The sequence below is a fragment of the Stenella coeruleoalba genome (genome assembly GCF_951394435.1).
Source record: "Stenella coeruleoalba genome assembly, chromosome: 13".
Taxonomy (NCBI): domain Eukaryota; kingdom Metazoa; phylum Chordata; class Mammalia; order Artiodactyla; family Delphinidae; genus Stenella; species Stenella coeruleoalba.
This window is the reverse complement of record NC_137159.1, coordinates 77,141,562-77,162,848: the sequence shown is the minus strand read 5'-3', so window position 1 is coordinate 77,162,848 and position 21,287 is coordinate 77,141,562. Positions and strand designations below refer to the sequence as shown.

The 21,287-nt window shown below is 48.1% G+C and overlaps 2 protein-coding genes across 4 annotated transcripts in view; one reads left to right on the top strand and one right to left on the bottom strand.

The window, feature by feature from the left end:
* The window catches only part of VSNL1 (visinin like 1), a 99,583-nt gene extending 82,362 nt beyond the window's left edge, over window positions 1-17,221 (top strand). The window contains exons 3-4 of one of the 2 annotated variants that reach the window (XM_079941410.1): window positions 11,995-12,210; window positions 16,720-17,221. In XM_079941410.1, the coding sequence (XP_079797536.1) occupies window positions 11,995-12,210; window positions 16,720-16,917 (414 nt within the window). In that variant the 3' untranslated portion in view covers window positions 16,918-17,221. Of the gene's footprint in view, window positions 1-11,994; window positions 12,211-12,968; window positions 13,411-16,719 lie in introns of those variants that run through there. The other variant, XM_079941411.1, reaches the window with a different exon arrangement.
* Window positions 17,222-18,907: 1,686 nt separating this feature from the next.
* SMC6 (structural maintenance of chromosomes 6) overlaps window positions 18,908-21,287 on the bottom strand; it is a 76,566-nt gene continuing 74,186 nt past the window's right edge. The window contains exon 27 of one of the 2 annotated variants that reach the window (XR_013831107.1): window positions 18,908-19,449. The gene's annotated coding sequence lies outside the window, so the exon portion shown is untranslated. The remainder of the gene's footprint in view (window positions 19,450-21,287) is intronic. The other variant, XR_013831106.1, reaches the window with a different exon arrangement.

The following is a 21,287-nucleotide window of genomic DNA, read 5'->3' as shown; positions in this document are numbered from 1 at the left end:
GCATGGTTTGTGGATGAGGAAACTGAGGCTCAGATGGGTTAACTGACTTATTTAATATCACAGAACGAGACAGAACTTGGTTCACCTCTCACTTCTGCCTCTCGTGAGCCCGAGGTGGGTCCTGCTTTGTCTCAAGGACACCACACTCCTGCAGCCCTGGGGGGAAGACAGAGTATCGGCACCGAACTGAGCCACAGCCAAGGTCCGGGATGCTGACTGCAGTCCTCAGACTCGGGCTTGGTTGGTACTTCTCCCTCCACAGCGGCACCTGCCCCAGAGCTAGGGGCCCCACCCCCCTGGCCCAGCCTTTCCTGCTGCCTGGAGATGAGGGGATGCTCCCTAAGAGGGGCAGGTGTTTGCCTCCTTTGTCCCCAATAGTGGGTGCCTGCTCCCTGTGGGCCTGTCGTGAGCTGGCCCAGCCTTGATGACAAAGACTGAGGCTCCCGTGATCACAGTGCAGAGCAGCAAGAACACGTGGGGAGAAAGCAGCAGAGGGATGGGTGCGACGGGCAGAGCCTTTCCAGATCCTGGTGCAGGAGGCGGATTGCAGCTCCATCTCGGTGCTGAAGGCCAGGCAGACTTGGCAGGTGCAGGAGAGGCAGTGTCTGCAGACCGAGCTGGGTTTGGTCCCAGCCCACCCACCCCACTTAGTGGTATGACCTTATGCCAGTTACGTAACGCAGAACGATGGCCCTCAAGTCCTAAACGTGTTGAAGGACCCGCTGAGGCAGCGCATGAAAAGGACCTGCCTAGGGCCTCGCTCCCTGATAGGCTCTCATGAAACGATAACAACTATTCTAGTAGCAGGGCCTGGAAAGGCGGGACTGAGCCAGGCTACCCAGAGGAGGCCTCTAGCTAATTCCAGCAGAGGTGAGGGGAGGTGACCTTGGAAGCAGAGTAGCGATATTTCAGGGGTGCAATAGAGAAGACTCTGTCACCGAGTCCAAGCTCATACTGCTCACTGCGCCACAGGCCAACTCATCGAGAGACGAGTTGTTGGACAAGGAATAGTGACTTTATTCGGAAAGCCAGCAGACCGAGAAGGTGCTGGACTAGTGTCCCAAAGAACCACTTTGTTCCGTGTGGATGCTTAGTTTCCTTTCTAGAACAAAGAAGGGAAGGTGAGGAAGTAAAGTAAAAAAGGTGGTAAGTTGTTGCAAATATTTCCTGGTTGCAGCCAGACCAGACTCCAGAGGGGATGCGTTAATGTCTTCTTTCCTGCATCCAATCACAGGTGGGCCTGGTCAGGATGTTTCCTGTGAGCTTAAACAAAGGTATTTTAGCTTAATGCTCAGGCAAAGGGAGGCAGGGGTCCTGGAGGTGGGCCATTCTGTTACTTTAAGCCATAGGCAACATCCCTTTAATGATTAACTTGAAACAAAAGCAATAGAATAGAAAGGTTAAAGTAAAAGAAACAGACCCAGTGTGGAGCCAGATTTGTTCTTCCCTATGACCACTCCACCCTTGGGGAGGGGAGTCTGTTGGTGGGTTCCTAAGCCAGACAATATAGCCTTCTGACATTTGAGAACAAAGGAAAACAGAATTGACCTGAGTGAGGACATTGGAAAAGGGGCTGTGTCTTGTCAGGGATTGGACGGCAGACCTCTCCACGACAGTGAGCAGCAGAGAGGTCTTCTGTCCTTTGATCCCATCATGAGCCCTATTTCAGGCAGACTAATGGGCAGAAACCTATTCTGAGGTCCGAGGGCTGCCCAGCATCAGCTGGGAGCTGGAGAGAGACCGTCCTCCTTGGCGGTCTTGCAGCTACTCCCTCCTGACACCGCCACGTCAGCCGTCACAGTGGGGCAAGGCCATGCTTGTGAAAACTCCCCCAACCTGAAGGTTGGGCAGAGAACTTCTAGGGGACCTGCATTCTCCATCAAATTGAGGTAGGCATCAGTGACACTGGGAGAGCGGAAGGATTCATGGGAAATGTTACAATGTTTTCTCGGAACTTAGTACAACTTCTAGAAGGATGAACTATACGCAGCAAGATGGTGCAGAGGGATGGAGTGGGGGATGGAAGCACCGTGTTTTGAGGCCATTTCTTAATGCAGCCACCTGTGCTGCACTGCGGGTGGAGGGCCTGGGGGTACAGACGCATATTCAGCGTGAGGTGTCTGGGGTCATTCACCATCTCTTAAGGAAACAAACCTTTTAATATTCAAACTGGATAGATTATTGCAAAGATGGAAACGTGGGGCTTTGGTTCACTATCTGTAAGGAAAACCTCTGCTGTGGCTTTGGAACAGGCAGGTTAATTTGTGGAAATTCTCCTATTGCCTCCCTGGGGAGAGACACAAGTACACGAGCATTTCCTGGGGTTTTCCTCTCCTGCACATTTGTCAGTTCCGAGTAAGGATGTGGAATACAGGGGGATACAGTGTAGGCTTGTGTAGTCCCAGAAAGTTTCAGACTCTGAGACCTTTCCTAAACTATGATGAAGAGCAATGAATGATCAGTCGCCTGAATATTAGGTGGGGGAAGGGGACCACACACACTAAATTTTTGTTAAGTTTCAAACTCATAAGATCATCTTCATTACTCCTGTCTGTGGCTCTATACACTTGTATCGTAGTGTAATTTTATACTTACGTAGTTGATTGATTAGTGTCTATTTCCCCCCATCCTTAACATTCTTTGCATTTTTTCTATTTTATTCAGCACCTAACACAGTGCTTGACACATAGTAACTGCTCAATAAAAGTTCGTTGAGTTAAAAGAATGAATGAATCATGAAAAAGATCCCTCAGTGGCATTTTAGTAATTTCCATGTAGTACATCATCCCGCCAGGAGGTGGCCACAAATACACACAGCCAAGGATTTCAAGCATTAGAGGCGATGGAAGCTGAGAATTACATAATGCAGCAAATTTGTTTGTTTCATCAGACGTGAACTTAGGTTTATTTCCTCAGCTAATACTTGATTAATAGAAACAGAAAGATGTAGCAGAAATGACCAGACAGATCTGCGTTCAAATCCTGCCTCTCCCATAGCCAGCCAGTCACCATGAGCAAAAGCCTTGACCTTTCAAGCTTGTTTCCTTGTCCACAACAAGGAACTTACGATGGCAAGTTTTGTTATAAGGATTAAATGAAATAGCACACGTTAGAAGTATTAGAAGTGAGTTCATTCCAGTGCTGCGTGAAAATCATGAAAGTATTCCAACAAATGACGAGGCCGACGAACATTTTTCACTTTCTACCTTCTGTTTTGTATTCAGTGGTCCTTCAGCGTCCATGGGTATTGGTTCCAGGACCTCCACCAATACCAAAATCTCAGATGCTCAAATCCCTTATATAAACTGGCCTAGTACAGTCAGCCCTCAATAGCTACGGGTTCCACATCCACGGATCAAATTTCAAATTTCAATCTGCAATGGGTTGAATCCACAGATGTGGATACACTGAGCCAACTCCATAGAGCATGAACAGTTCTTACTACTCCTCTGCAAAATGGCAACAGATTGACACAGTGGGAGGAGAACTTAAGAGTTTGCGGGACCTTTCTGAGTCCACGTTTCCTTGACCATGAAATGGAGCTGCGGATAACTGCTTGGCAGGAATATTGTGAAAGCTAATGACATAGCATAGATCATACTAGTCAATACAGAAGGCCCCTTGCCACGATTGGTTACTGAAAGTATGAATAATACGTAGGGACTTCCTTGTGGTCCAGTGGTTAAGACTCTGTGCTTCCACTGCAGGGGTTGCAGGTTCGATCCCTGGTTGGGGAACTAAGATTCTGCACGCTGTGCAGTGCGGCCAAAAATAAATAAATAAATTAGTTTTTTAAAAAAGAAAGTGATACGTAAGTTAAATGACATTAAAATATTCAGCTCTTCAGGTACTCTAGTAACATTTCAGGGGTTACTTCCCCACTGTCCTCAATGCTCTGTCTTTTTTTCTATTTTATTCCCGGCACCTGACACAGTGGTTGACACGTATGGCCAGTGGCTGTCATTTTGGACAGTGTGGCTTATAGAATATTGCCATCATCGCAAGAAGTTCTATTGAACAGAGCTGGCTAGGTTATAACAAATGTCCACTTGGCGGTAACAGTTTTTAGCAGCAGTGTTTGGTCGCCTGGTTACCTTCCAGCTGACACCGACAAGGTAGTAGGCAGCACCTGCTGTTTGCAGGACCTGTGCTATGTGTTGTGAATACAAGGGTGAGCAAATAGGTTTGTGTTCCGGGGATTCACAGTTCAATAATAGATACTAAATAAATAATCCCTTAAATAAATAGGTATGACAGATGGTGTTAAACGTCTGTCCTAAAAACCTGCTTCTCTGTTACTAAGTAAAAGAAAAGGCAACCAAACCATCCCCTTGGGTTGCCTTGAGGATTTTAGGAGATGCTGAAGGTGTAACTGATCTCAAGACTATGCAGTACTTCCTTAGGAAGGACTGTTGCCGAGTCCAAGCTCATACTGCTCGCCACACAACAGGCCAGCAAATCTAGAGATGAGTTGTTAAGGCAAGGAATAGTGACTTAATTTGGAAAGCCAGCAGATGGAGAACATGGCGGACTGGCGTCCCAAAGAACCATCTTCCCCAAGTTAGAACTCAGCCTTCTTTTATACTAAAAGGGGAGGGGTGTGGTTGGTTGTCCCAAACTTCTTGGTGTCAGAATCCTTTGTTTTGGCAGCTGTCCAGGTAGGTCAGGTCAGGTCGTGATGTTCCTGAAAACTTCCAAGAAGACCAATGTTATTCTCTGTTCTGCAACTTTTTATCTTTATATGAATGGGAAAGTGTTACACCCTTAAAGGTCAGAGCCTTGAGAAGGCGTGTTCTGTATATTTCAGGCTATATGCAACATTCTTAACTTTTAGCAAAAGCAACAGAATGCAAAAGTTAAAGTAAAAGAAACAGATCCAATATGGAGTCAGATTTGTTCTTCCCTATTACGGGACAGCCTCATAAAGAAATTAGTTCACTCCTTCATTCACTAAGTAATTATCGAGTACCTTCTATGTGTGGTTAGGCAGGGAACAAAATAGCATAGCAGCCAGGGCTCTCTTCCCATGGAGTTCACATTTCTCATGGAGAAAGAAAGACAGTGAATAAGTAATTAAAATATGTTGTATGGTAGTCAGCTTTTTGGAGAAAAATAAAGCAGTGAAGGGGGATAGAGAATTCTGGGGATGGGAAAATTGACACTGTAATGAGGACTTTTAAACTATGTTTCATTACCGTTCAGCTGTAGTGAAAACCCTTCTGTTCCCTCACAGGAGCATGAACGCGTTTAGTTAACACAGCATTCCCATTTCACAGATGAAAGTGAGCTGCTAAAAGAAGTGACGCCACAACAAATACAAAGACACAATGACAAACACAAGACCACAGACCCCGTACTCATCGGGAATTTCTGGAGCTTCTCCCTGAGAGGCTCCAGGCAAAGAGCTGTGGGGCAGCAGAGATGAGCCAACTGCCTCTGTTCACACAGAACTCACAGGCCAGGAGGGACACAGGCAGGACCAGAACTTACTATGGTCTAAGGCAGAGGGTTTGGAAACAGTCATCTAGAAATAAGTGATACACAAACCAAGCAGAGGGAGAGATTCCGTCCAGCCATGAAGGTTGCATGGAGTTGGAGCATTTGAGCTGGATGTAAAGCAACGGTGGGATTTCTTGATGGGCCAAAGTGAGATGGGTGAGAGAGGGAAGGCTATGAAGTATGACAGCAAAGAGCAGGTTTGGTGACACCTGGGAAGATAGCTGAGGCTCAGGGGCGTAAAGCAGAGGAACAAAACAAGAGAGACATGCCTGCAGGTTGGGGCAATCACGAAGCGCCACACATACAGCAGGTGAGAAGTTTGAATTCAGCGTCTGCCGAAAGAGCCTCCAAGGGCTGAGCTCAAAAGCAGAGGGAAGCGGGACGTGCAATGTTGAAGGCACGTACCATCGGGTCAGGTATGGAAGCCCTTGAGTCGCAAACAGAGGAGCTTGCACTTGATTCCACTGAGGGTTCACGTGAAGAGAAATGAAACAGTCAGAGCCACACTGCAGGAAGGTCAGTGTGGCCTGGGTATCGGACCTGGAGGAGACCGGAGGCGGGAGGAGTTGGGAGACTGTGGTCAGAATCAACGGGGGGCGTGCAGGCTCTGGCCGAGGCAGAAGGGACAGCAGGGCTTACCTCTGTGGATCCTCCCACTGGAAAGTGGGCGGGAAGAGGGGATGTGGAGAGAAGTAGAGGAAGTCTCGAGCCGCTGGGCCCTTGCTGCAGGGGACTCACTGAATGAGAGATGAACTCTGAGGCCACTTTCCTCAGCGGGGCCAGAGTGGGCGCAGGGAGCTTGCCCGTGACCCAGCTCTGCAGGCAGACGACCCCCACCGTCAGGCTGTGCCTGACTGGGTTCTGCTGAGAGTCTGAGTGGAGGGTCCTGGAAACCTCTCCCTCCCCCCCCTCCAGGAAGAGGAGGCAGGGGTGCAGCCCTGCTTTGCCCCAGCTCCCCACGACTGATGGCAGGTACACCTGGCAGCCCTCATTTCCAGGCATCCTGGGGAGGGGGAGTCAACAGGAAAGAAACATGTGCAGCCCAGAAGAATTATCTCAGAAACTTCTAGAAGTCAGTCCAGGGAATGCCATGGGACAAGGGCACCCTTGTCCTGCTTGTCAGCCAGCAGGAGGAGGCCGGCATACATACCAGCCCTCTGCCACGCCAGACCTCCCCTGCAAATCTGCTGAGAAGCCCTGTCCCTAGATCCCAACTAGAAAGCCTCGTTCCACTTCCTCTCTCGAGATGGGGCAGCAGGGCTGTGGGTTCCTTGTTCTCTACTAGTCTTGGCCCGAATGTGGGCTTGAGCACGACAGAACCAGGAGACCTCACGGGGTTGGCCTTTTCTCAACTCCTTTGTCCTCGTTTCCAAGGTTCTCATCTTCGGAGGAACCTTCCACTGCAGGCTTTGCCGTTTTTCTGCAAGCAAAGGCTCTTTCACTTGGTTAACAAAGATTGTGCAGAGAACACGGAGTTGAGCGAAGCAAGGAATGTATGGTCCAGCAGAGGAAAGCCGCATGTACAAAGATAACTCGGATGCAAGGAGAGAGGTGTTGACATCAGGCTGCGTTTGCAGAGAAGGGCCCCGCAGGAGGTGGCATCCGGGCTTCACTTCAGATGATGGGGAGGAGATAGAACTGAGCAGTAGGCGAGGGTCCGACAGGCAAAGGGCACCATGTGGGCAAAGACAGAGACAGGAAAGCACAGGGCACTTATGATCCGCGGGTAATTCCATCTGCCTTCCACAAACAGGCGATCCTGCCCCAGTTAGAAACAGGGCAGGGGGACTCCCCTGGTGGTCCAGTGGTTAAGAATCCGCCTTCCAGGGCAGGGGACGCCGGTTCGATCCCTGGTCGGGGAACTAAGATCCCACATGCCGCGGGGCAACTAAGCTGGCGCAACTAAGTCACAACTAGAGAGCCCACATGCTGCAATGAAAGATCCCTCATGCCGCAGTGGAGATCCCGCGTGCCACAACTAAGACCTGACACAGCCAAATATATAAATAAATATTTAAAAAAAAGAAAAGAAAGAAAATGCCTATACTTAGGCAGAATTTGGAAAAGAAAAAAAAAGAAACAGGGCAGGCCCCTAAAATTCACTTGTGAGTTGGTTTTCAGCACCAGGGTGACATTTTCCTACGGACATCATGCTACACCTTGTAGCTGGGTCCTGGTCCCACCCGAGGCCAGCAGCCTCTAGAACCCGTTCCCTCAGAGCGTAACCAGAGCACAGGATTGTGTCTGTGGTAGGACGGGGACACATCACTGTGTGGCCTCGGGGTCAGGGTCTCACGAGCAGGGCCAAAATTCACCCGGGACAGAGGGTCTACTTTCTGACCCCACCTTCTGCTATTAGGCTCTGAGCCCCCCAAGTGTCAGAGCAAAAGAGCTGTGGGCTGCACAGGGGCAAGGACAGGACCTGAGAAAGCAGGCTGTAGGGAGTCCTGGGAAGACTGCCTCCAGGGCACTGGCCCAGCCACCCATCACCCCCAGCCAGGGAGCCTGGGGGACTGGCCAGCTCCCTGACACCCCCAGAATTAAGCCTAGGGCTCTGCTGGCCAGAACCTGGAGCAGACGCTGCTCCACTCCCAAACCCTGCCCTTCAAAGAGGAGCCTTCTCTTGGACACCCTCAGGAGGACAGGCTGCCCCACAGGTGCCAAACCCCAAAGGATTTCTCCAGGAACCATACCACACAGTTTCTGGGGTCAGAAGGGTTCCTGGCTTGGGGCCTGGATTCACATCAGCGGGCATTAATTGACCATTTGCAGCTGCTTCCCAGATGAAGATTTCTTTTCCTTTTAATGGAAATATAGGATACACTTGATATAACATTTTTGACCAAAAGTAGAGAAACTCTGTGTGTGTGTATACATAGGCATAAAAGAGAGGCTGGAAATTTTTTGAAGACTAGCTATGTTAGATTATCTAATATAGTTTCTGAAAATTTTCATAACTAAATTAATTTTCTTTCAAATAAGTTGCTATGGGCTGAATGTTTGTGTGTCCCCAAAATCCATATGTTGAAACTTAATACCCAAAATGATGGTATTAGGAGGTAGGGCCTTTGGGAGGTGCTTAGAATCATGAGGGTGGAGCCCTCATGAATGAGATTAGTGCCCTTATAAAAGAAACCCCACAGAGTGCCCTTGCCCCTTCCACCATGTGAGGACACAGCAAGAAGCCAACAGTCTGCAAGGAAGAAGAGGGCCCTCACCAGTACCCGACCATGCTGGCACCCTGATCTTGGACTTCTAGCCTCCAGAACTATAAGAAATAAATGTCTGTTGTTTATTAGCTACCCAGTCTATGATAGTTTTTTATAGCAGCCTGAACTACAAAGATGTAAGTGAAATATATATAATTATATATATTAAAAATTTTCAACCTCACCATTCTTTTTTTCTATTATATTAAAAGGTTTAGATTATTAAGACCACCAAAAATTATTTCCACACCAATATTTAATGCAGGAGCTGAAGCAAAATACATTGAATTTTAAAAATAAAACAAAACACCCCGCAAGCAACAATACCCCCAAAATTCTTGTACTTCTCAGGCACTATTTTCCTCCAAGAGAAGTGAATATGAGTTCAAGACCCTGATTTCTTCCTACAGAGATTGAAGGGAGTAAGGCTTCATTTTTCTGTGATGATCCATCCAGAGTTGAATTATTTCATCAAAAGAAGGATCATTCCCCTGATTAGAAAAACTTAAAGTACTCGGAACATGATAGGATGAATTTTCTAAAGGAAATAACCCCTCCAGGTATCTGAGGGCTCTTGATCACACACTCAGTTCTTCCAAAGTAAACATGTTGGCTATAAAAGTCAGTAAATAGACCTTCGGCAAGGCACAATGTAACTTTTATAGCTCAAAATTTACAATCGATTTTTTTCTCAAGGCCTTCCTGATCTAAATTAATTTTTAATATACTGACCTAAGGTGCCCAGTTATTTTTAGGTAAAACTGTCAGCCCTTAACTTAAAAGTCTGCTGTGAGGTAGGAGATGGGTAAAGGATTACATCGCCAGACACCTACATGGATGGAGAAAAATTATACCCAGTGGCCTCATGTCATTGCGTGTAGAAAGGCTGATGGATAAACATCCCTAAGGAGACTTGGGAATCCACCAGGGGGCTCACTCTGCTCTGTTCTTGGGCTATTTCACAGGTACCGGCTCTGCCCAAGACCACTGAACGTGAAGCAGGTGACACAGCAGCAAACAGCACACCCCTAGAGAGAGGTGAAGACCACTCACGCGCAGGGCACATATGATATTGAGAGAGAATAAGAAATACATATTTGGTCTTACCCCCCGGTTCCTGACACAAAAGCTTCTAAGACTCTTGGAATCTCTGGAGTGATAACAGTGTCTTTTGTATGTTAATGAGATAACTGGTGGCTGGAGGACCCCTAGCTTCAGGACTGGGGCAGGGTTGGGAGGGGGTCTGGTCCCAGAAAGACGACAGCAGATCAGAGAATTGGAACTCTGAGCTCCAGCCCCGACCTCCGGGGAGGAGATTGAGTTCAATGACCAATGGCCAATGATTGAATCAATTATGCCTACATAATGAAACTGCAATAAAAACCCTCAAACTACGGGGCTGGGGGAGCTTCCAGGCTGGTGAACGCATCCAAGGGCTGGGAGGGCGGTACAACCAGAGAGGGCACGGAAGCTCCACACACCCTCATGCCCACACCTTGCTCTATGCATCTCCTCCGTTGGGTTGTAACCTTATAACAAACTGGTAGTAGTAAATAAAGTGCCTTCCTGAATTTAGTAGTAAATAAGGAGTCGTTCTAGCCAATTATCCAATCTGAGGAGGGGCTGTGGGAATCCTCCAACTTCGTAGCAGGCCTCTCAGAGGAACAGGTGGCAACCTGGGACTTGTGACTGCCGTTGAAGGTGGGCGCAGTCTTGTGGGACTGAACCCTTACCCTCTGGGGTCTGTAACTCCAGCAGGGTCAGAATTGAATTGAACTGTGGGACACCCAGCTGGTGTCCGGCCAGTTGGAAAGTTGGTTGTTGTGAGGGAGAAAAATAAAACAAACCTAAAAAACCCACACACATTTGGTGTCCTGAGAGTTACGAGGAAAGGACAGTTCAGAGTACGTGAAGCTCGTAGTCACAGAATAAGCTCTTTGATTAGAAGAGCCTGTCAGATTTTTACTTTCTGAGATTAATAAAATGATTCGTGCAGTTTCAAGCCACTAAGTTCTGGGGTGGTTTCTCCCGCAGCAACAGCAGGCAGAACAGATCCTGGCATCTGGAAGTGGGAGCTACTGAAATACAAGCCAACGTCAGCTCCTCCCTGGAACACTTGCCTTGTCCTTGGCCCGCCTGTATTGGCTCCTGACATGAAATGTTTATTTTGCTTCTGGAGGGAAATTTTCTGTTGTCCGGTGTGCTTCTCAATGTAGGAGGAGTGGGCAGCCGAGCTCAGCAAGCCCCAGGTCAGGATGTACAGCGAGAACGAGGACACAGCCCAGAGGGGGCACGATGCTGGCCGTCTGTGTGTGGCCAGCCAGGCCCGCTTAGCAAGTGGTAACACCTACGCAGGAACAGAAGCACCAGTGGCATACTCAGGAATCTGCTTTGGATTTTGTATTTGCGGGATTTATTCGTCCAGAAACAATACACACCTTCTCTGCTTTAAAACACCACGTGGTGTGCTTTGGTTTGGTTTGGGGGATGGGGTGAGGGTTATTCTCTGGTTTCCTGTGCTCCACCTGGAAAATGTCCTTTAGCTTTGCTGGGGCAGAAGGTCAGGTATCAGACCGGGATCCCTGCTGTGTGTCACCGGCCCAGACGCGCGTCTGGGGCCGGGGCCACGGCCTCGGGCTCTGTGTTCTCACCACCTGTGGGGTCTGTCCCCCACTCCCCTTCCTGTGCCCATCCTCGGTCTCCTACAGTTCCCCATCGGCTCTGAGAAGTCACCTCTTTATGCCTCTCAGAAATAAGCCCAGTCATGTTCTATTTTTAGTGGCTCTTAAATGATCTGCCAAAAAAAAAAAGTGCCTGTAAGAAGGAGGCAAACCCCGGACCCTCACCCAGGGAGACTGTTGAGGGCTGGGGACGGGGGAGCTGCTGGCCGGAGGTCGGGGTCATGTCGCTCGGGCCCCGCGCACGGTGGACCTGGATTGTCACACCCGGAGGCACGTGGAAATCCAGGTAGCACCACCCCCTGCGGGAGAGAAGTCGGCTCCGAAGCCGCAGATGTGGAATCCTAGCGGCCCCAATCCAAGCCCCGCCAACCCAGAAGTGTCCCCAGCCTCACCCACAGGACAGAGCGAGGGGCCTGGGAGTGAGGACATCCGGGGCAGATGGCCTCCCTGGGCCAGCCCTTGGCCTTGAGCGCTGGGCCAAACCCTGTCCGGGCGGCTGGGAGAGCCTGGGCTGTGAGCAGAAAGCCAGCGAGCGGTGGTCTTTGAGTCGGGAGCCTGTGATTCGTCCCCTCCCGACACCTGACCTTGGGTGTTTTGCTCTGTAGTTCTTCCCGTATGGAGACGCCTCCAAGTTCGCCCAGCACGCCTTCCGAACCTTCGACAAGAACGGAGACGGCACCATCGATTTCCGAGAGTTCATCTGCGCCCTGTCCATCACCTCCAGGGGCAGCTTTGAGCAGAAGCTGAACTGGGCCTTCAACATGTACGACCTGGATGGCGACGGCAAGATCACCCGCGTGGAGATGCTGGAGATCATTGAGGTGAGGCAGCGGCCCCTGGGGTGTGGTCAGGACCGGGGCTGCTGTGGGCACGGCAGGCAGACCCCTGGGAAGAGGCTCCCTGGGGCACAGCCCTACGGCAGCTCCCTTCCACCCCCGTCCAGGAGCCCTGCCAGGCCTTGACTTCTCCGTCCCTGTTCCCTTGCTCCGTCGAGGCGCTGGGAAATGTCACAGGTCCAAGCTGCTGGGTCCTGGCTGTCAATCGCCGTTTCAGCCATGCTCACAGTGTGACATCTCCCATAAACGTAAGCCTAGTGGGTGCGAAGGATGGTATCAGGACTCAGTTTCTCCAGCCCTTGTGTTAGCTCTGCCCTTCTGGACGCCGCCCTCTGACTCAGACCAGCTCCCTCCACTGCCCATTCCTCCAACGGCACAAGATCCTGCCCGCGGCCCCCAGGTTCCCATCATTCCATGGGAACAGGCATCTTTCTCAGTTGCCTGTGCAGACGTCCCAGGACCCCCTGCCCACTGCCCTGACCTTAATCTTCCACACTCCTCCCTACACACCGTGCTCGAGATGCCTGGGCTTTCCTGGTTTTCCCAGAACACAGCCTCACGTGAGGGCCTTGATGTCCTCTCTCTCTGCCCAGGGCCCTTCCCCGGGCCCCTCACTCCACTCAGGGCTCTGCCCTCATCTCACCTCCCGGCAGGGCTTCCTCCCTGCGTTCCCCTCCCCGAAGAGTGCCCGTGCCCCACCCCAGGGCTATCTAACCTCTTACCATCATGATTTTTTGTCACAGCATTTATCACTGCCCCCAATAACCTCACATGGTAGAACGCAAGCACTGTCAAGAGAGGACTCTCCTCACTCGCTGCTGTATCCCTAGAACCTAGAACAGTCCTGGAGCCTGGTGGGCACTCAATTACTGATGAATGAATCAGTGCCTTTTCACTGACCGACTGTCTCAGCGTGTGTGTCCACCTCTGCACCGACCAGTGTGACCCAAGGGGGGAAATGCACCACTTGCCACAGGCCAAAGCCAAGTGTCCCATCCTGGAGCTGGCGTGAGGCCCCGTCCAGACCACAGAGCTGAGATCGGGGAGGGTGGATCCCCACATGAAAACTGGGGGCTGATGGGAAGAAACAGTAGCCAAAACCCAAGTGACCAAATCCCCAGATGACCACCATGCTACACTCACTCTCCTCCCCTGGGGTGGCTCCCCAGCGCAGTTCGCTCCTCCTGTGGCCTCTGGAGCCCTGCCTTCCACTTACCCACCCTCCCTTGGCATCTTTAGTCCCTTTTCTCCCTTTGGTACCCACTTACCTTCCCAAGTCAACTGGAAAACCCAGCAGCAGCAAGGGTCAGGCCTGGCGTTGCTGCTTTCCCGACTACAGGGCTTCGAGGGCACCAGAGCCTCAGTGTCCTCGTGAAAAAATAAAGGTAATAAAACGTACGCCCCGAGTCTGTGGTCACGATACAGCACATGGCACACTTCCTCTCATGGAGGAAATGCTCAGTAACCGGCAGTTCGCTCTCGAGGCTCTGTCTCCCTTGGAAATATCATCCGCCTCAACTCTCAGCTTCTTTCCTTCTAATCAGCCGTGTCACCTTCATGTTCCCTCTGCACGTGGCTCCCCTTCTCCACCTCCGGTATTTTCACCAACTTCTGGCCCTTTGCACCCGCACCTGGCACCCTTTCTGGCCTCTAGGTTCCTTTGCTGAGCTACCTTTCCAGAACCAAGGTATCAATAACTGATACAGTCTTTACAGCATCTCTGCGCTTCAGGAGCTGCTCATTCATTTGATCAAAAGGCTTACAGAGCAGGTCCTCTGTGTCAGGCACAGGCACACAGATCTCTGACAGCTGGTCCGGCCAACGTCTGTTTGCCTGCACGTCTTCTCTGGCCTCACCGTCCATCCAGGGCCCCTCACTCTTGCACACGCACAGCTGGCCACTTTTGCTTCTACCATGCTTTTCCCCTGGAATGTCCTTCAGGGCTCTGGGCCCATCCAAATCCTCTCACACTTCAAGGTCTAGGTTATCTTGCCACGTCCAAGAAGTCTTCTTGGCCCACTTCACCCCAGAGTTGCCCACCACCCTCTAGGCTCCTGTAGCCTGTAGTCAGCTTTTCTGCAGGTGCCAACCTCCTGCAAGGTGGAGGGGAGACAGACGTGAAGAGACACAAGTGCCCACCCTGGAGGAGCTCACTGACCCAAGGGCCTGTGTCCACACAGACGATGACAGCAGAGTGAGGCAGGTGCTGTGATGGGGGAGGGTCAGTGCGAGGAGAGACCAACAAGGGCCACGTAACCCCAATGAAGGACAGTGCATCTGCCCTGGAGTGTTGGGCACAGGCCTAATGGGTCCACAAGTTTTGGCTGAATAAGAGAGTACCTGAGACAGTTATTTCTTCCTGGGAAAGCACCTGTGATAACACATCCTTTTTTCAGAGAAGACAGTGCTACATATTTCGTTGCATGCCGGAGCACCCCATGAAGCACATGCGCCTACAGGGATTCCTTACATTTGTCAGGGAACACGTTCATATTTAGTTCTGACCCTGACATGCCCTTGGCCTAGGTTGGTGTGAAGTGTGAGTCTGCATCTGGCATGTCATTTCCTGGTTGTCATGTTCATGATCCCAATGCAGGGCTGCATCTTGGAGACGATAAATGAGAACTGGCCATGTTCAGAGCTGTTAGATGTGGTCCAGGGTGGACTTTGTGGGTTTACATTTCTTTTTGCCGTGTCTTCATCAATGGTGCATTTGTCGTGCTAACAGCCTTCCTACCCATTGCTCCTTTAAGCCCTTTTCATTTCACCCTTCAGAGGACAGAGTGAGAGTAGCAGCTTGCGTGCGGATGACCCATCTGTCTCTTTTTTAAAGTCCAGGCATGTCTGCTTTTCCCTCACATACCACTCAGGCTTCTAGGTTAATCAGGACCCCCTCTACCAATTGTCCCTCAAATGAAATTTCAATAGTCTGATTCTTTCTTTTTTCTTTTTTTTTTTTTGGGTGGCACCATGCTGCACGCGGGATCTTAGTTCCCCAACCAGGGATCAAACCTGTGCCCCCTGCATTGGGAGCACAGAGTCTTAATCATTGGACCACCAGGGAAGTCCTAATAGTCTGCTTCTTTTAAAGTCAAATGTCCTAGATATTTTTCTACCATAAATCAACACACTCTAATTACAAAAATGAGCAAACAAAATATATTTTATCTCAATAGACATCTTACTTGTTCAATGAAGCTCTTGTTATGGTTTACTCTTTCTAACTGGCATTCTTTAAAACTTTATTGAGTCATAATTAACAGGCCATAACTTCACCCATTTTAGCTTTACAATTCAGTGATTTTTAGTAAACTTACCGAAGTATGCAGCCATCACTGTAATCCAATTTTAGAACATTTTAATTCTCTCAATAAGGTCCCTCATGCCTGTTGGTGCCCCCAGACTCCGGAAACTACTTTGTCTCTATGGATTTGTCTTTCCGGACATTTCATATAAATGGAATCGTACAATATATGTTTGGCCTTTTATATCTGGCTTTTTTTTCTTTTTTTGAGGTTTATCTATGCTATAGCATGTATCAGTATTTCATTCCTTTTTGTTGCTAAAATAGTATTCAGTTTTACAGATATGTCATATTTTGTTTATCTGTTTAGCAGTTGATGAGCATTTGTGCTGTTTTCACTTTTGGGCCATTATTTAAAAAGCTGCTGTGAATATTCCCCTGCAAGTCTTTGTGGAGATGAGCATTTATTTTTTTAAGGCACTTTCCTAGGAAAGAAACTCATTTCTACATTTAATTCCCATTTTGAGAATTAATTGTACACAATTAATTGAACTGGAAAATGGAATCTTCCTACTCTGTTCTTTGACTTATGAACAGAGTCCCTGATTCACAGATCCCCCTAAACTAACTTCTTTCAGGGCTAAATTTTACTGGTCCACCTTGCTTGCTTTCTTAAAAGATTGTAAATTGGGACCACACTTCACCTTTTCCTAAATCTCCAAGGAGTAGAGCTTGTTGCCTCTCATCTGACCTCAAGCTCAGAATGTTTAAAACTGAGCTCGGGGCTTCCCTGGTGGCGCAGTGGTTGAGAGTCCGCCTGCTGATGCAGGGGACACGGGTTCGTGCCCCGGTCCGGGAAGATCCCACATGCCGCGGAGCGGCTGGGCCCGTGAGCCATGGCCGCTGAGCCTGCGCGTCTGGAGCCCGTGCTCCGCAACGGGAGAGGCCACAACAGTGAGAGGCCCGCGTACCGCAAAAAAACACACAAAAACTGAGCTCATCATTTTCCTTCCTGAACCTGTTCCTAATCCATTATTCTTGATCTCACCACTACCCTTCATAATCACTTCCTCCAGTCAGAAACCTGGGAATCACATGAAATTCTTCTCTAGCCAATTGGTCATGAGACTCACACAGGTTTGAGTACACCACTATCTTGCTTAAAACCATTGAAGGAGTCCTTTGAAGTAGATTTAGATTCTTTACCCTATCATAGGAGAACTTTATGGTCTGTTTCCTGTTTTCCCAAGGCTATCTACAAAATGGTGGGCACCGTGATCATGATGAAAATGAATGAGGATGGGCTCACGCCTGAGCAGCGAGTAGACAAGATTTTCAGCAAGATGGATAAGAACAAAGACGACCAGATTACACTGGATGAATTCAAAGAAGCTGCAAAGAGCGACCCTTCCATCGTATTACTTCTGCAGTGCGACATTCAGAAATGAGCAGAGATAACACTATGGACTGCACAAAAGTCTCAATGTTCCATTCAGTCTGCAGCTATTAACACACACACACACACACACACACACACACACACACACACACACAAATATTGCTTGGACTACCTATAAATGGACTTGCTTCTTGTGTTTGAAACACTTGTGTGCATGAGAATGTCATTTGCTAATGAATTTTAAAAGCATATATTATAAAACAAACAACCTGCCACAATGTGATATGTGTGATATCATTTCATTAAAAAAAAAACCTTTCTCCTCCAAAGCCTGGGCAGAAATGTGCTGCAAAGAGTTGTATGATTTCTTGTTCATGTTTTGCTAATGCTCGTGTCTCCTTGATTACATAATGTTAGTAGCACTGAAACCCTCACGGTAATGTAACTGAATTATAAGCTGTGTCACCATTCTCCTGTAAAATAGCACTGGACAGGCACACAGAGGGGCCCTTGACTCCTCTGTGTGGTCCACACACAAGAGCTTGTATTATCAGTGAATATAAATGTACGAAATTTGCATGCCGTTTAGGTTTGCCTTAATTCTTACCTCATTTGCATCCTATCAATCTGGAAAGAGCTGTGTTGGAATTAATGCAGTATAAAACTTAAAAACACTGCTAAATGACTCATTAATTAAATCTATCTATATATACATATACTCAAAGATATTATTTATTGAAAGTAAAAAAAAAGATGTATGTGTATTGATTTTGCTTGAATTTTCAAAGGCTTCCAAAGAGGTGGCAATAGATGTCCCAAATAAATTTATAACATTTGACTTTTTCCCTCAGTTCTTATCTCAGAATTTTAAATTTGAAACAGATGTTCATAATTGTCAAGGGTCAATAGCAACAACTTACTAAATTTACCTTTGAACACACAACTTGGGAATTCAAAGACTTAGTGACAACTTCCCAATGCTTCATCCTGGCCCTCAAAAGAGGGACAGTTAATACGGCGTGTAAAGTTTAAATAAAACATAAAACTTACTCATTCTCAAAAAATGCTCACTATATGACAGTAAATGTTTTCTCAGTGTGACTGTGGTGCTTACCACGCGCTGTTTTACACAACTATGTGGAGGACACGTTTAGCTGACTGAGAAGCGTCCTCCGAAAGGCTGTCTTTCCAAATCAAAAGTGTACTCGTTGTTTTAACGGTGGAACAAAATCCTGACCCTTTTAAGCTGGAGGAAGGAAGGCAGAGAGATTCCATCAAGAAGTCTAAAGGCGGGCCTGCGTTTTCAGAACAAGCCTGAATGAGACCGTTTCTTTCTACAGTGCTGTCCAGTAGAACTTTCTAGGATGATGGAAACATCTGTACCTACACTGGCTACATGTGAACTTTGAGCACTTCCAGTTCAGCTAGTGTGACTGAGGGACTGCATTTTTCATTTTATCTTAATTAATTTAAATTTAATTTGCCACGTGTAGCCAGTAGTTATTGTATCAGACAGTACAGTGCTAAATTATTCCCTTTTTATGGAGCGCCTTTTTTTCTAAATACTCCTCCTCTGTCTGTCTTAGGAGCATTAGATGAGACCACAGACCAGGGCCTGATGATTCCATTCATCCATTCAGCAAGAAACTGGGAGCCAGCAAACCTCCCCACAAACATTCAGGGCAACGACAGTACCCGAAACCCCGACAGAAACAAACTTCCGTCCCCAGAGAGAACAGTCCCAAGTGCTAATAGGATGTCCTGGTGCCGTTAACCCCTGTGCTTGGTGAGTCCAAAGTAGAGGCAGGGAGAGACGTTCTGTGCCTCCCAATATGCTCTCCTCTGGCTGAGGGCGGGGTGGGTTGAGGAGCTGGGGAGACTCCTTGGAAAGGCATTTGGTTAATCAAGCTACAGGCGATGAATTCATAGCAAATTTTCACTGATCACCCTCTGTGCACCCAACACTATTCGTATGGGAGGAGACAGACAATAAATGATAAACACACACACACACACACACACATGTCTAACTGTAAGAACTATGAAGAAAAGCATAGCAAATAAAGAAGGAGGGAGAGTGATGGGATGCAGCAGTGGCCACTTCCTGTAGGCTGGTTAGGTGACACTAATGGAAGACCCAAGTGAAGGAAATGAGCCACATGGGTACTTGGGGCACTTATGGAAAACAAACCCTTCAGCAGACTCACCGGTAAATAAGTAAATAAAATGTAGACATTGGGCCAGCAAACATCTTGTTTTAGTTCTCTCTGCTCCGCTAGTGTCGACTGGGGCAGGGTCCTGACAGCAGTCCAGCAGTATTGGTTAGAATAAGTGTACATATGTCCTCTGACCCAGCATGTCCACTCCTGGGTTTGTTGCCCCAAGAAGCTCTCACAGGAGGATGTATGGGGACTTGTCCCAGGATGTCCGTGACAGCTCTGTTTCTGGAGTGGGGGCTGGAGGCAACCTAGTGGCTCATGACTAGAGGACTAGGTAAGACGTGGTGCGTGCACCCTGAGGCATACTAGGCTTCAGCTGGAAACTGATGTACACACAGCAACGAGCACATGTTTTTACAAGGCTGAAAGGGGAAAAAAGAAACAATAAAATCTATTGCACCATATAATATATATAAATGAAAAAGACATTCTCACAGAAGTACACAAAAGGCACATAAAATAAAAGCAAATATCACACTAGAATTGTTTCCAGGGTGTGCATCGTAACATCTTATCCCCAAAATGTGATGGCTTAAAGTAGAAGCAATCATTTTATCATTCCTCATGGCTTCTGTGGGTCAGGAATTTGAGAAGCTTCACCTGGATGATTCTAGCTGGGGGTGTCTCGTGCAGTTGCAGTCACATGGAAGCTTGAGCTGCAACAGGTGCCTGGAGCAGCTGAGAGTTGAGAGGGCCTCAGGGCTTTTCCACATGGGCTAGTTTGTTCTTCCTCACAGCATGGAGGCCTCAGAGCAGTCATACTACTTGCCTGATGGTTCAGGTCTCCAGCACAAGTATTCCTGCTAAGAAACTGGAAGTTTCATATTCTTTCCTGCCCTATAGCCTCAATAGTCATGAAGTAACACTTCTCCATCATTCTGTTGGTTACAACACAGTCACAAACCTATTCATAGTCAAGAAGGAAATTAAACTCTATGTCTTGATAGGTTACAACAAGTTTCTAGAAGAACGGGAGAGATGTTTCCACCCTCTCTGGAAAACAATTAGCCACAGTCTGCCCTGTAGCCACAATTCACATCTCTTCCACATACGAAGTGCATTCACGTGCTCTGAGGCAACCAGAGATGAAGGTGAGCCGTGAACTGAAGGGTGTGTTTAACACAACTTCTGTAACTGAGTTCCGTTTAAACCACACCCACACACACCCTCAGCAACGGGCATCCTCAAGAACCACAGTGTCCCTCCCAGCCTGTGGGCCCTTCAGAAAGGACCAGCTGTGGGCATCCTCTCATCATTCAAGTGGGCCTGGGTTCTATCAGTTCCAGCTTATACTCAGCTACTATTTTGGTCTCTTTAACTCCTGCTGCTGTTCTGAAAGGAAAATGCCCCTGAATGTCTTACTTTTATTCTATCCTGAACTCTTTCTGCGTTTAGAAGACATAAGTTTCCATATTTCCCCTTTTTTATTTCTTAAATAACTCTAAACTGTTTTTAAAGGGGAATCATATTGCTTTAAAGCTTCCTTTTCCCTGTAGTTCCCTCATTCAGGATCACGGTCTCTAGATGAATAACATGAACCACTTTCTTAAAGAGGCCAGAGGCTGATTTCCTCCACACCGTTGGAAACCATGTCAGGAAGTAAAACACACGCTTAAATAGACGTCTTCAGAGAGCCTTACCGCACCAGGTGTGTAGGGGTTTAGTGAGAAAATGACAGTCAACTAGAGCTTCTAAATAAAATGACACACTGTTCCCTTAGGTCCTTTTGTGTAAGCGATTCAGTTTCCCAAATATTTTGGGCATGCAATTTGGGTTCTTCCCAGCATTTTGCAGGCGAAATATAGATCTCTAGACTCTTACCTTATGTTACTGTTTCTCAGGTTCTTACATTTACCAACGTAAAATTACCCATCAAATATCCGATTAACTAAATGGTTGTCTCAAACGCTGCCTGCTCAGATCAGAGCTGCTGTACGTCTCCCCACCAGCCGTCCATCGCTCTCCTCCGCAGCCGCCCCGCATCTTCCCTAGCTCTGGGAATGACACCACCACTCGTGCGGTTTTTCAGGCCCCAGACCCCAGGCCAATGATCCTTGATTCCTCTCACAGCTCCCCAGTACAGCTGACCCTTGAACAGTACAGCTTCAAACTGTGCGGGTGCACTTATAGGCGGATTTTTTTCCATAGTAAGTATTACAGTGCTACCCCATCCACAGATGCGCAAGGGGGACAGGAGGAA